The following is a 15,521-nucleotide window of genomic DNA, read 5'->3' as shown; positions in this document are numbered from 1 at the left end:
TAACAAACAATACACGGGAGAATTATTGCTTCCCAGTATCAGACCCATTAATGAGTTCTCTAAATAAATGGTTCAGCTCAGTTCAGTCTATCAGTGTCGTCTGTAGCTTCTGCTCGCTTGTCTGGAGACAAATAAGGAAAGGTGAAGATTGAGACGGAGTAGAATTAGGTGAAGTTATATGTTGTGATGTTCTTGTAGCAGTGTGTTGAGTGACTTTTCTTGAATTTACTTATTTTATATATGTATTTCTGCTAAATACGAATGAATGGATCATTTGCAGGGTGGTGTGATGCACTACTGTAATTACTTTCTCTATAAAAGTAATTAACTTAATTCCTACAAGAGAATGATTCCAGTTTTAATTTTGCAGAATGTCAATAGACATATCATCAGTTGCTTAGTTGTATACCTTAATCTATGTGTGTTCAAAATATGTGTTAAACTCTTCAAGTGTAATGATCCAAATATGCTTGCTGGTGATTTTGAGGACAACTTAAATCCTTAGAAATATGTTAGTATCCATATCAAGGTGTGTAATGATGATTTTCAAGTGTTACAAGCACTTCTGCAGTCTGGTATCGATGGCGCGTAGCCACTGTGTTCCCTCATTATATAGAATTTGTTGGATTTATATAGTTTTTAATGATCCCTATAGGAGTTACACATCCCCTTCATCTTAATTAGGAGCAGCCTGTCACAAGCTACTGCATTGCATTGTGAGCTTTACTGTACTTCTGACATCTAAGACACTGGCTCATAATAAAAGGTAGCTACCCAGATGAGTGCAGTGACACTGTGTGCCTCCGAAGAGCCGTTTGTGTGAAGTGTTGTGAGCCAGCTAGTGAGATACACCCTAGCTGACAAAACATGATGGTGTAGCGCCAGAGAAGCCATCTAGCTGCACAGTTAAGAGCATTTTATTAGAGCTGACCCATAAACCCTGTTTATATTAACATAACGGAGAGTAAAAACTTATATTCGAGTGAGAGAATCATTGAGATAGGGGTTTTTTGTGCTAATTTGACAACAATGACTACTGCTTTACTGAAGCACCAAGGAAAAGCTCTCATCTGGGAGAGACGAGTGAATAGCACAACCTTTCTTTAACTAGAAGAGGCAAGCAGCCTCTCTGCTGAAGTGTCCTTCTGTAAGAGGTTGAGTTTCTCTCAGCTCCAGCAGTCCTTTATTGTTGCTGTGAATGAGGTCAGATCTAAAGATGAAGTTCTCCTTGAGGTTGAATAATGACAGGAGGAGAACATTTGTCATCACCAGGAAGTTAAAATTGATAAGATTGTAATGCCACATGCTTGCAGTAACCAAACTATAGTACTTTGTGTTTTGAGGGTGTTTGAACATATCTAAGAAGTTTGAATTTGATGTTTAGCAAAGTACTTTAAATAAACAGCTTCTTTTAACAGCTACAGAATAGGGCTGTGTGATATGACGAAATGATGGTCTGGTCTGTGCAGTAGAGACTCACAATGAGCTGAAGTGAGTGCACGTAAATAAGGTAAATAACATAAATAAACTATGTCTCTACCATGTTTTGCTGTCATTTATGGTCGTGCTAGTTTCTCTCCTCTGCTCTCTGTGGTTCAGCGAGGGCGGGGCTGCACACACAGCGGAGCAGAGGAGAGGCAGTGAACCAGGTGAAGTACTCAAGTTGACGAGAGCTACACTCCTTATGTTACTGTAAGTGCAATAAAAGCTTTGCAAGTAAAAGGCCAATAAGAGTAATTTATTACTGTAATACATGCAAAAGATGGACAGACTCCAAATGATGAATAATATTGGGCTAAAGACTGTGATTTGCAACACAATGAAATAAACGATAGAGCATAAAATGAAATGATAGTCGTTTTTCTATTGTCACAGTATATATATCGTAATAACACACAGCCCTACTACAGAAGAGATGTCTATGCAGAGTGTGAACTGCAGGGGAGCCAGAGGGAGCTCAGTTAATAAGACATGAGCTCCCTTGAAAACATGATATGTGAAATTTTGGGGGGTCTCTAAAATATTGACAATATGCTATTTTTGCCATGCATTTCTATTTTTATGTATCTTCATCGTCATAGATCATACGTAAAAAATTAGGCTATTACTGATGTATGATTCATGCATGAGGGTGATTGATCACTAATTCACTTTAATAAAGATACCAGCATGCATGATATACTTGCAATCACCATCAAAGCGTGGTGGTGCAATATAATAAACTTCACTCACTTTAAAAAAAACTTTTAGTCCCCACTCAGTCTGCGGATTACTCCGCATTTCTCCAAATCGCCATTACTCATTTCTAGTGGTCAGCATACAGATATGTCAAAAAGAAAACAACGAAGCTTACTCACAAATGTGGTCAAAATTGTGTATCCAAAATAAAATGGTGTACACAAAACTCCTACTAATAGTGTTTAAAATTATATACAATAGCAGCAAACCACCTCTTTTTTGCTCTACTAGCAGATTAATGTGGTATAACGACCAGCACTCCATCTAACAATCTGCATTTCTATATCTCAGTTAAATATTATTCTGATCATGTTTTTGGCAAAGTTAAATTTTAATTCTAGTTTCCATATTAGCTCTTCTCGCGTCGCAGTGTTAGGAGGAATGTTGTAATTTACCAAAAAGCACATTCTTCCTGGTAAGTGACTGATTTAAATAAATCACCTTTCTGCTAATGGATAAATACAACTAATAAATTATAGATTAATGGAGGTTTTTATGGGTAAAATTTGGCCATAAAAAAAGTATAATATTTTGCACGCAAGACAAAACAACAGGGGCACCCAACAGAAGGATGGGGGGGTATCAAGTTCTGTTTGTGCTAAAATAATGTTGTTATGTGCTGTTAATGGATTTTATAGCATTTGTTTATTGTGTTTTTCATTTTTTAGTACACATTACTCGCCGTTATTCGTCTTGTGGCACCAGTTGTTAGCAACTCTCACTTGGAGTTCGCATCTTTCTGATGTCCTTAACAGCACTCACTGTTCAAATTGGACCCACGTCGTTGATATGCCGTTTCCATTTGCCAATCCTCTGTCATCTCTCCAGCTGTTCGTCCCCTCTGTTGTTCTAGTTTGTACATCACTTCTGTCATTTGCATTTGCTCCCATCAAAACTTCAACAGACGCCAGTCCACATTAAACAGTCGGTGAAGACGTCAGTTAGATGCAAATGCTTGTGACTAATATGCTAGAACAATAACAGTATTCATTTTGATAAACACAGTCTCATCAAACAACAAGACAATGTGCAACAGCAATGACACGTGTAAACACAGTAATGTATCACCAAACAGTAATACATGTTATCATATTCAACAGTATTAAACACATTTTGGCAAAAATAGAGCCACATATTGTTGAGTAAGATGTATATCATTGTTGTCTCTTAATGGACATAGTTAGCGATGAAAGCTTTCAAAGTATTAATAACTAAATTATAAAAAAATTGAACTGTCAAGATTCAATTGAGACTGGTAATCACCTTCCCTAAAACACAGCAGTTATTAGTGGCACCTTAATTAATGTTCACAATCTGCTGCTAGTATGACATAGTACATAACAGGTGTAGCCTACTGATTTAAACGCCTTATTTTTCAAAATATCGATATGATTTGCATTGGGATAAAATGCAATATCTTCCAAAATTGTCATGACACAATCAGCTATTGTAAGTCATTAAGTGATGTCTTTTCCTCTCAGACACCGGCTGCAGAGAGCAATTTAACAAGACAGCAGCTTTATTTTAGCTTTTATAGAGTTAACATTAATTAGCTACAGGTGATATAATCTGCCGCCAGTGACATTTGTCATTTTCAGTGTTGTAAACGACAGCTTGCTACGGTTTGCCTCAACTTTTCCCACTTGTAAAATGACGTGCTAGCAAACATACGATGTGATCGCTCAATCAATGTCACCTGCGAAGCTAAATAAGACTGACGCATCTCATCTCGTAATTATACATGAGGGTCTAAACAGTTATCTCACTCATTAAATGCGTGGCATGTTCTGTGTGAATTAGTGCCTCTGTTTGATTTCCCTGAAGCTAATATATTTCATAAAAGTGTAATAATTTCTCCTGACGTTACTGGAGGCACTCTTTATTTCAGGTGGGGGCCTCCACTATAATAAACTGCAGAAACCCTGCAATTTGTAGCTTGTGCGTTTGTAGCGTTCTTCTTCTCCAGTTCAATATGGAATAATATCACGTTAAAAATGTCAGGCAATAATTGTACATGTTCAGCGCTGCCATAGTTGAGAATATCTTCATTCATTTTGGCTTCAAGATTCAATTGTCATAACATTGAAAAAGGGGGTCCTCATTAACAAAGAGAGATGATTAAATCAGAAGAGTGTTATGCACAGTGCCGGTCATGAAATGATTTGTTTCCCTGTTACAACACTGGATGAGTCAGTGGATTAAGCATTTATGACACCTAACATCCTACTACAAAGAGAAATGTGAGGATGCCAACAGATTTAATCAGGAAAGCTTTCTAACTGTGTGCTCTGCTGTTGAATCTCCCTCTGCTGGCACAGGAATCAATATGTTTCAGATGGAGCTGGGCATGATGGTGGAAAATATTACTTCAGACAGTAGATTTGGATTCACTGATGTAGTTGTCATGGTTAATACAAGTCATATGCTAACCCTATAGGAACTACATTCGATATAATCAAGGTCATTGAGTGTTTATGAATATCTACGCTGTTTGTCTCCCACGTCAGGTTAATAGAGGTGAATGTATGCATGGTTTTTAGTCCATGCTATAATGTATAATCAGTCTACTTCCTGTACTACACATGTTGGGAGCAGATAACTGTTTTTTTTTTTCATCTATTTGACCTCTCCTAATCTCCAGATACACTTGAGGTCTCTGACTTTAAAGCAGGTTTAATTTTAAGCAAAGTCTTAATTACCTTTTCTAATTCTCATAGATATTCTAAAGAACAATTGGCTTCTTTCTTCATTCAAAGCATAAAAGAAATGAACAGTGCTCACCCAGTAAATGTATAAATGAACAGTCCCATACACACAGGTAATGGCAACTGGCCCTGTTTCCTGATAACAAACGATCTTAGAAGTTAAGAGCATCTTCTGAGAGCATTTGTACAAGCTTTCTTAGAATTTTCTGCATGTTTCCCAAAGCAGAACTTAAAAGCAAACGCACACATATGCCTTTAAGTTAATAATCGAATTGCTTATATCACAAACAGCAAGTGTTTCAGTATTCAATGGGTGCTTAATGTTCCGTCAACAGTCAGTATGTTCCTGTAAGTTTGATGAATATGCACGTCATCTATCTTAAATGTCATCCTTTCTTTATTAAACCTAAGCATGTGGCAAACAACATATGCACTTGACAAAAAAAAAAAGAAAGAAAAGGGAAGATAGGGAAACTGAAAACAGAACATCAGGAAAGCAGCATCTCAGCCAGAGGCGATTTATAGTAGACAAGAAGAAGTAGAGGAAGAGAAGGAAGACAGAAACTGATGGATGAATTGTGCAAATCAGTTTTTAAATACATTTTGTGTGTCTTTGTGATAGTTTAGTTCTTATTTTGTAATTTAAACATCAGCAATCATTTTACATCAAATGTCACGTAACAGAAAGCATCAGGGGTGATGATAAAATATAGACCTAAAAATCTCTTATACTTTTAGCCTTCTACATGTGAGTGTATGAGATACTTGTTTCTATGGTGAATTTTATGATCATCTTAGTCTTAAAGGGAACATATCAGGCTTTTTGGGATTTTCTGTAATTTTTATACGTTAAAATGTCAGATGTCTATGTTAAACATGGTCAAAGGTCCAAAACTTGAGGTGAACATATTTAAAAATGCTGAGTTCAGTCTGCTGTGAACGCTCCTTGTGATGACATCAGATTGTTCGCACATGCCCACAAAACGCCACTCGAATCTGTAGTCTTTGTTGTTAAGGTTGTTCCAGAGGTTGTTCACATTGTCTGCTCTCATATATCAGATTGGACTCTGGCGCGAATATGTACGGATGTATTTGACAAGTTGACATTTTGAGTAAAGAATAAAAAAAAAAAAAGAAGTGAAATCTGGCTACTACTGTTTGTTTACGTAGCCTCTAGAGCCAGCGGAAGTCTGCAAAGGGGCAGCTTCCTGAAGCTCAAAACAGAGCGGTCTCATCGGGAGGGGGGCCTGAAAGAGACTGGAGCTAAAACAGCAAGTTTCAGACAGGCTGAACTGAGGAGCTGCATAAGAGCCAGTCTATGATTATTAAGAACTTTTTTGAGCTGTAAGTCATACATAGATATTCCAGTGACGCCCTGGAATATAAATATAGACCTGTAAATGTGCATGATATGTCCCCTTTCAAATGATTCAGGGAAATAGGGCGCTGATCTTTACTGTGTTAGTCTAGTTTTGTGTGATATTTACCTGTGTAGTAAGTTCACAAACACTTTAGGTTATCATGTCTGTTTTTTGTCTTAAATTTGTTTTTTTGTCTTCATGAATAAAGAAAGTGCATCCCACCGCTGTCTCCTTATAACCAGGTTTCAGACTAGTCATTGAAAACGACAATTTAGTGGTCCATGAGAAGTTATTACTGGTTTCCTAACAGCATTGTTCTCGAGACTGTAGAGACAAAACATTAAACATTTATTTTTAGATTTTTTGTGTCTATTTGTCAGCCTACAATCTTTCTCCTTATTAAAATTACATGTTGCTCAAAGGTCCAATTTGCTGAATGTCACCAATGAAGGTTACCAACGCTGAATCAGTTTAGCCTATAGTCAAGTTGATCCAAAGTGATCATGCTTAATAATTACAGGCAAACTGAACTAGCATCCAGATGCAGTAGGAACGATTTGGTTGATTTTAACCACTTTAATGTCACTCAAGGTGATGATTTGATAACATTATGACTAAATATGAGAATAGGGATTTTCCTGCCAGCACACCACAGTTAAATCCAAGTACACTTTTGATCTTGAGATGTAGGAAAATCCAAAATAAATCAAGGGGAATTATTAATGAAGCATTACACATAGGCTTTTTTAGAAGAGCACTACCACAGCTTTGATGTGATGTCTTGGAGATTAAATGTTGTTGCTTGAAGTTATTCGCTGACATTTTGCCTGGTGGAACAATAGACTATCTCTAGTTCATCATGTCAGAATTGTTATCTATCAAGCACTGAAAAGACTACTGGATAAACAAATGCTCAAGCACACAAGGTTTACTTTCATTATCGGTTTGTTTTCCTGACTCTTTCAAGGATGAACGGTTTTCATGCAATTACTCTCAGCTTGTATTGCCTAATTGAAAGCTCTAAAACCTATCAAGGGTTATAAAATTTAATGGAAATACTTGTATTTATGGTACACATTATGCTGAGTTTGAAATGTAAATACATGTGAGGACTTTGGCTTCACTAATTCAGATCTTGGATGTTAGTTTCAAACTGAAGGCTTTTGTTTGTCATTTGTGCACAGAACTCATGCCTTGAAGCTTGCTAGATGTCAGCTGTAAACTATAACTCTAAAGCAAGGGATTTGATTTAAAAAAAAGTTTTTTTGTTTGTTTAAAAGGTTATTGAGTGTGAGATAGAATACTTTCAGAATATGCTGAACCATGAACAATAACAAATAATTTAGTTACAAAGAAAAACGCACTACCCAAAGCTTTGATGAGGGGTATTTCTAGCAAAATTATCAAATTGTAAATTGTATACATGTCTATAAATGTCTTATTTTGTCTGAATAACAGTCCAAAACCCAAAGATCTTCAGTTTACTATCATGTATGACAAAGAAAAGTGAAAATATTATCACAAATTTACATGAAATGATTTGATGACAGTCTCTAGACTGACAGACCCTAACCCATTGTATTCACCTCTCCTGCCTGGTCTTGGTACCAGTGATATTGTGATTCAGAAACAGTATTTGACCATGACATTGGTACACAGCTCAGGTTCCAGTCTGAACACATCCACAGAAATGTCTTTTAAAGGGATAATAAATCAAGAGGTGAAGTCCAACACCACACAATTCCTGCTAATAATACTGAAGTTGGCCATGATGGGAAATACCACAGCCTGTAAATCCTGTTTGGTAAAAATGGATCTGCTGCCAAAAAATGCAGAAATGACCGTATCTTGTGTTGGAGACCCATTTTTAACAAATGTTCACTGTCAGCACTAACCTCAGTCGTAGATGCCGAATTTATCAATTCCTTGGGGGTGCCGGACATCCCTTAACAACCCCACCCAGGTAGTGAGAATGAATACACAGCACAATCACAACTCATGATGATGCCCCACTTTGAAAACTGCATTTGAACATATATACTTATTATGTAGTTATTCAGTTCTTGCTGGAGATCTTTCTGAGTAAAAAATCCTGGCACAACAGATCAGCATAAGCCTAGACAAAACACTATGGGACACTATACATAATATAAGAAATCATTAGTAAACCTTGTATTGCTTGCGATAATTAGCCTACATTTATATAAAAACTATAGACAGCACAGTCAGTACAGTACAGCCTTCTTCAGCCACCTGTGGAGGCGGGAAGTCAGTCGCAGTCCTGGATGTTTAGGTGCCACAGCGAAACACTGGCTTGTACTATAAAACCTCTGTTTTTTAAAAAGTTTAGTTGTTAAGGAACTGAAAGCATTACACTAGCTGTAAAAACCTTGGTTTGAAAGTTATTGTGTACATGTTTGAGCCAATCAGTCAGGCAGTGGTACACAAGGTGGTGCAAGTTGACGATATCAGTGTATCGTGTGAAAGAAGTGAGTCAAAACTGCTCACAATTCCTGAGCTCCTGAACACTCACGGAATCAGCGCCTATGACCTCTGTGGGGCTGGATATCGGTACTCAGTACCTTTTAAGGTATCGGCAGAAATAACCCATTACCAATTCTCCAGTCAAACGATATCCTTTTTGTACCCAGATCTAGAAAAAAATGACTATTTGTATGGTTTTGCTTGTCCATCCATACAGTCAGTGGTGATAATACTTCATTATACAGTTATTTAATAAATATTTCAATGATTTGAACACTTTCAAAATGTATTTGTGTAAAATCATTTGGATGGGGGGGATGCTTCCATTCACATGATGGGTTTCGAATGAAGTACTCTATTTGTATCGGTATCACTTTAAAGGTACTGGTATTGGTACTGGTATCGTAATTTTTAAAAAAACACCCAGCCCTAGACCTCTGTGACAATTGCATTTCCTGTGACTATATAAATAATAAATAAAAGCTAACCCGTGTTTTGCCGGTTGAATGCTTTTAACGTGAACTAGCAGCAGGAGGAAATGTTCAGTTTGCATCAGAAGTCACTTAACACGGCTCTGACGCAGCTATATCACGACAGAACAGTAAACGTTAAGGCTGATCTCAGTGACATAAAATTACAAACTGTAACGCTCAATTACATGATTTGTTTTACAAGTTTCCTATGAATCCCTTGTGCGTAGGTAGGCAATTTGAATCCCACACGGGAGTGGCGGATGCCTGACTACAATTAAAACATCTATATTGTGAGCTAATTACTGAATGTTAATATACTGAAATATATTCACAGTTCAAGGATTACAGCAGCAAGTATGGTAGTGGGCTATAATGTTGTTAAGTAGACTTATCATCTCTGTATGTTGAATTAGTTTTACCTTTTGGGAACTTTTGATTACTTCTGTAAGTTTTTTGAGTTTCTGGTGTCATGTTTTTGCATAATCTTTTGAAAGAGACCTTTGTTTTGTAGTTGTTTTGCTGTAATAAGTGGATTCATTTGGTTTCCCAATGTCTGTTATATCAGAGCTGCTTTATTTATACGAGGACACCCAATTTTGTGACAAACACAAAACCAAACATCCTTGAGGGAGAGCATGAGTTTGGATGTGTCTCACTGCTCTGTTTCATTAAAACCATGTCACGCAGTGCACTTTGAATATGCAGTGCGGGATGCTTGCTGTCAGTAATAGGCCGCTTTCTCTGCACAAGCTTTGCTTACTCAGAAAGGTGTCATAAGCGTCAAAAATCAAAAGCGTAAATGGGTAAGTCATCTCAAGACAATTTATTTCACTTTATGTAAATACTTTCCTGAGTCAGAAATTGGTGTTTTTTATTAGATTTTTCTATTATTATCATGTTTTTGCTCTCGAAATTGTCTTTGTATTATTACAGTAGACTTCACACTGTGATTTGATGTGCTGTGATTGGTGGATATGCCATCAGTGTAAGTCATTCCCTGCTGGTAATTAGTGTTGTGTGAGCTGCGGTCATGTCTCCTAAGGAAACTCTGTGCCCTTGGTCTTCTGTAGGCAGCAGGGGAAGCCAGACATTAAGCCCTAATTGATAGCAAAGGGAGAGTGGGGCTTAGCACTTTTACTGCTGACTGGAGAAGCCAATACACATCAACTCAATGTCCTACACAGTATCAGACAAAGGATCTCACCCTTATCAGGTTCTTATTAGACAATGAAATGTCTAATGATCAAATCAGTAGGATTAGGAGTCACAAAACAAAACAGATCCAAAGCCTGGATATTTTATCCTTTTACAGCTAAAGGACACATCAGTGGGGAGGGATTTTGAATAATCAGAGCTGGAAAGCTTTGTATTTGTTTCACACTGCTGATATAAAAGAGCACAGGGAAATGTTGTGAGGGTAATAAAACAACCTGCTTCTCTTCAAGAAACTACTGTAATTAAACAAACTATACTGTTAACTCTAAAGGGGATACAGTGATCTGTACATGGTGTGCTTCTGTCTGTAATATCACTGTCACTGTGGCTGCTGTTGGTATTTGGTTTGCATGGCTGTCCATGTGGCACTGACACATCAACAGATGTTGCAACAGCAGCATGATTTGTGGAAGGCTGTATTTTACTTATAATTTATTCATTTCAGGCCTGCCACAGCAGCTTTCTAAGAAATATGTTCTTTGGAATGTTTAAATGAAATGCATCATTAAATTTTCCATGAAGGAGCTGGAAAACAAATTTCCAGGTGTTCTTGAGATCCAAACCACAGTGTACGAAGGGGATGTTTGGGGACAAAAAAGAAAACGCGCCCAGTTCTCTCTCTATAGCCACTTGAGTAGACTTATCCAATGGTCAGAGCACAATTTGAATGGTGTAGTTTTCTAAAATTGTCAGTCACAAACTGAATTTAACAAGAGGTAACATTACATGATATAACCAGTAGCATATTATACACATGCTGTGTTCTCACCTTTTACATTCACTGCTAAGACATGACCTTGTTAACCTTTAAAGTCACAAAAAAAAGTAACAAACATACAGATATATTGCAACAATACTCTGTCTCAAGTCCTGGAGCCTAAGTACTATAAGTCTTCAAATGCTTTTTGAATAGGAGTCAGTTGGAGTCAGCATCTAGTGGCGGTCAGTGGCATTGCACTTCAAGGTCCTTCTGCTCTGTTCTGTGGGTAGTAGTTTCCAATGGTTCAGGAACTCTCAGGGTTGAATTTTTCAAGGCTGACTATTGCTGATTGGTCAAACACAGACACAATCCCAAAAATTAGCAGTTTAATATCACACAAGACTAAGAAAACTTGCAAATATTCACATTTGAGAAGCTGAAATCAATTCATTTTTGGTATTTTTCTTAAGAAATGATTTGGACAATTAATAGATTATGAAATTTGTTGAAATAAATAGGTTTTTAGATAGAAGACTTTATATATTGTGTTAAACATTTTGAGTCAAAAGGTATTGAATGACTGCAAGGACTTTGCAATATTGCACATGTTTGCCAGCAGTATTATCCTTCAAGTAACAAGCCTGTGAGAACGTGTAATCCCTCAAGAAATCAATGAGGGCATTGTTGGTGCTTTTGCTGGGCTATTCCAGTACACACAGTAAACCCTGACCTCTGTGTAACTCTGCCTGCAACAGTTGGCCTGAGCAACAAATGTACAGTATTGTCTTTAATTAAAGAAATTAAAAGAAGGTAAACAAACCAGGGCTACCCCCTAAACACTGAGGATTTGAATCAGTAGTGGAGAAGCCCCCCAGTGGAAGTAGTTTGATTCTAGTCAGGGATCTTTGTTGCTCTGTCTCTGCATTTGTCAACTGTTATTTGACAGAGATACTGTCAGTATCAATAGATAGTTTACAGTGTGATCCGCAATTCAGCTGACAGAGCTGTCAGGAGCCATGCAGGGGAGGCGCTCCGTGTTACACTAAGATGCACACTTTTTATTTTATTCACAGTGTGGACTGTACTGTAACTGGTCAGCAGGCATAAATAATTGTATTTCTCATAATTGTAGGTAAGGTGTATTAAAGAAACAACATCTGCAACATTGTAATATTGAGTATTTATCAAAATTTAAAAAAATAACAAAAGCAATTCCCTTGAAAAGTCAAATGTTTGTCCTCTGATTCGACTTTTATACCTTTCTATTCATGCCTGAGTATTAACCTGACTTTATAAAGTGTATGCAGTCCAATGTAAACTAAACAACCATTAAACAAACACATTGCTCAAGACAGGAGGGCCAACTCCGCAGGTCAAGACTCAGCAATTTTACCTTCACCTGAAAGATAAGGGACACTCTTTCAAGGACAACGTACATATTTTGGATAGGGAGGAATGATGGTTTGAAAGAGGAGTGGAGGAGGCTATCTAGGTCAAAATAGAGAAACCGTCCCTCAACAGAGGAGGAGGTCTATGCCTCCACTTACCCCCCACCTACAGTGCTGTCCTTTCATCTCTTCCCAGGAGACTTAACAACCATTCACATTTGGCCTCATTTGACAACTCCAACGACTGTCATTTACACTTTGGCTCAGGTGACTCCAACGACTCTAATGACTGTCGTTACGACGGCCAGGAGCACTAACGAACCAAGTGGTATCAATTACCTTGATAACGACCCCGGAGAGGTTTAATACCTGGGATTCCCCACCAGTCAGTTAGAACTGAAGAAGCCCCAACATCTTCAAGTATCTGCAACGAAGTCCAGTTGCCCTCAATTCAACCCTGTTCAGATAACCATGACCTGGATGACTGAGAATCTTCACAGACTCTTAATTTACACTTGATTTAGACCAGGTGTAAAGTAAATGTTTGGGTTTTTTTTTAAGAATAAACCTCCATGCTCAAATATATGATATTTTTTGGGGGGGCTTTTTATGACTTTACTGGAGGGTCACCAGTATATTGATGACAGGGAATGAATGGAAAGAGAGATGCAACAGAGGTCCCCAGTTGGACTCAAACCAGGAATATTGAGGTTCATGATCAGCAGCCACCAGGACACCTTGTAAAGTAAACATTTATTGATTGAACTGGACTTTGAATAGACTGCTTAAGGAAAGCAGTATTTTACAGAGAGTCTAGCATAAACTAATTGTCACAAGTGATCAGTGAAAAGAGTTGGCAAGGGGAGACACATTTTCCCAGTATTTTCAGCATTGTGCTTGGGGTCAATGTCCTCATTTGAAACACTGTCAGAGACTACGGCCTTGGTCTTGATGGTAAAATGCTCCTGTTCACTTGGTTCAGCCATTATGTGATTTTAAGTGAACGCTTTTAAATCCAGATGCTTTCTATGAAAGTTATTACCGGCTTCTCTGTGATGGGATGTAGCAGCTTACACCTGCTCTGTGATATCCTTCCATATGGTGGCTGTTTGTGAAGCTGTAAAACCGCTGTTACTGCAGCAGAATAATGGTCTTTTTGTGTTTTTAAAAGAATATCAATCTCCCTTAAAGCGTTTATGATCAATATCTTTTACCATAACAATGTATCAAATGACAGTGTGTAATGTCAGAGGTGTGGCTCGCAGTGATGAACCTACAGAGAATTGCCAGTGACTCTGCAGCTTCCCTCGGCTTTACGGAGCTTTATAACGAGTTTCAGCTTATTGTTTAGCTGCCCGGCTGCAACTTTACTGTTATGGTTCACTCTCACCAATCTCATAGTGTCACTTTTGGCCACAGCAGGCAGCTGTTTTCAGAGAACAAGCTCTAAAAACTCAGCACCAAACGGCAAACAGACATAGTTGGCAACTAGCTGGTGACCATAGTGGAGCATTTGGCAGCTAAAGAGCCAGATATTTCCCTCAGGGGTCGGTACAGAGCAAAACAGCTAAAACAGAGTGAATATTGGACTTAGATTTACCAGGTGGACAGAAACACGACTCCACATGAATGATAACGTTACTCCATGACTGATGTATGTAGAAATAAGCAACTGTTTGCTATCAAGTTCACTGTATCAACTTAAAAGATGATGTCAGTGTTGTGCTCAGAACTTGTTTCTGCTGAAAACAAGTGGCCAAAAAATCAGTTAATGCATGTTTAACATCCACTTTCTTAATTTTGTTCTTCTAATTTTGATGTGATTTTGTTTTTCTTTATTGACTGTGGTGTTTCTGAGGCTGTATCACTTTTTGCAAGACACATTTCCGCTTGTCATTCCTGAGAAATAAACATACATATGGGTATCATCACATCTATAATGACAGCTATCATGAATCTGGCAAATTTACCAGCTTTGCACAAATAACCATGTAACCTTTTCAACGCTACATATCTGTAACTGATTTTAAGTTGTGAATTTATTTGTGTACTTATAACTCTTCTCTTTTCATTTACAGAAGGAGCTGAGTCTTCCTAGAAGAGGCAGTTTGTAAGTACCCATATATGTGTTACATAGACATACAGTATACTGTTTAGAGAGGGGATGTTTTCCATCTGATTGCATCTCAAAGCTGGTTTACTCCTGGTATTAACATGCGTCTTGGGTGATCCGATCTCAAGTGGACAGTTCTAAGTACATCTGTTCACATCTGGCATTAGAATGTGTCTCCAAACGAGTCTCGAGTGACCACTTGTGATCGGATCTCACTTTCCTGCTCTATATGCAATGAACAATATACAATGAACACGTATATCATTTCTGTTTGCAAAGACCAAATACGTTGTTGTTTTTAACCAGCAGGCGGCACGGGGGTCCGTGTGTGTGTAAACAAATATACAATGCAATGTGTGACCCTCACTAAAATCAAATGCCCGTCCTATTGATTTGCTCTAGCACTCGGTCTGAACAATTATATATAACAAATATAGAGTTATATGCAGCGATCCCCCCACTGCTACGTCTCCCCATTGAGAGCGAGAGAGAGAGAACTTCATTGATTATTGAAATCTCCAGACACGCCGACAGGATCAGTCAGGACCTAATAGTAATTAAATGTGTGTTTTTAAAACTTCTTTCGGGGCTGCGCTCACTCTCAGACCTGCAAGGTACTGAAATTTGGCTCCGATTGATCCAACGTGAATCGGTACTCGGTAGTACAGACGTAATTAGGTCGGTACCATTAAAAGTATAAAGTTCAGTATCCAACCCCAGATTGGACCCTTCAATTCAAACCCTTCATCTCCAAATCAGCTTGACAACTTATGAATTATTATCATTAAAGACTACCAGTTTTCAATGAATCCCACAAATTGCCACATAAGTGATTTGGATGATA

At 37.9% G+C, this 15,521-nt stretch overlaps 1 protein-coding gene across 3 annotated transcripts in view; it reads left to right on the top strand.

Annotated features, from left to right (window-relative positions):
- The window catches only part of mast4 (microtubule associated serine/threonine kinase family member 4), a 103,493-nt gene that overhangs the window by 37,135 nt on the left and 50,837 nt on the right, over positions 1-15,521 (top strand). For all 3 annotated transcript variants that reach the window (XM_067575085.1, XM_067575084.1, XM_067575083.1), the window contains exon 4: positions 14,643-14,674. In XM_067575085.1, the coding sequence (XP_067431186.1) occupies positions 14,643-14,674 (32 nt within the window). The remainder of the gene's footprint in view (positions 1-14,642; positions 14,675-15,521) is intronic.

Source organism: Thunnus thynnus, chromosome 19 (genome assembly GCF_963924715.1).
Source record: "Thunnus thynnus chromosome 19, fThuThy2.1, whole genome shotgun sequence".
NCBI lineage: Eukaryota > Metazoa > Chordata > Actinopteri > Scombriformes > Scombridae > Thunnus > Thunnus thynnus.
This window is presented reverse-complemented; position numbering and strand designations above follow the sequence as displayed.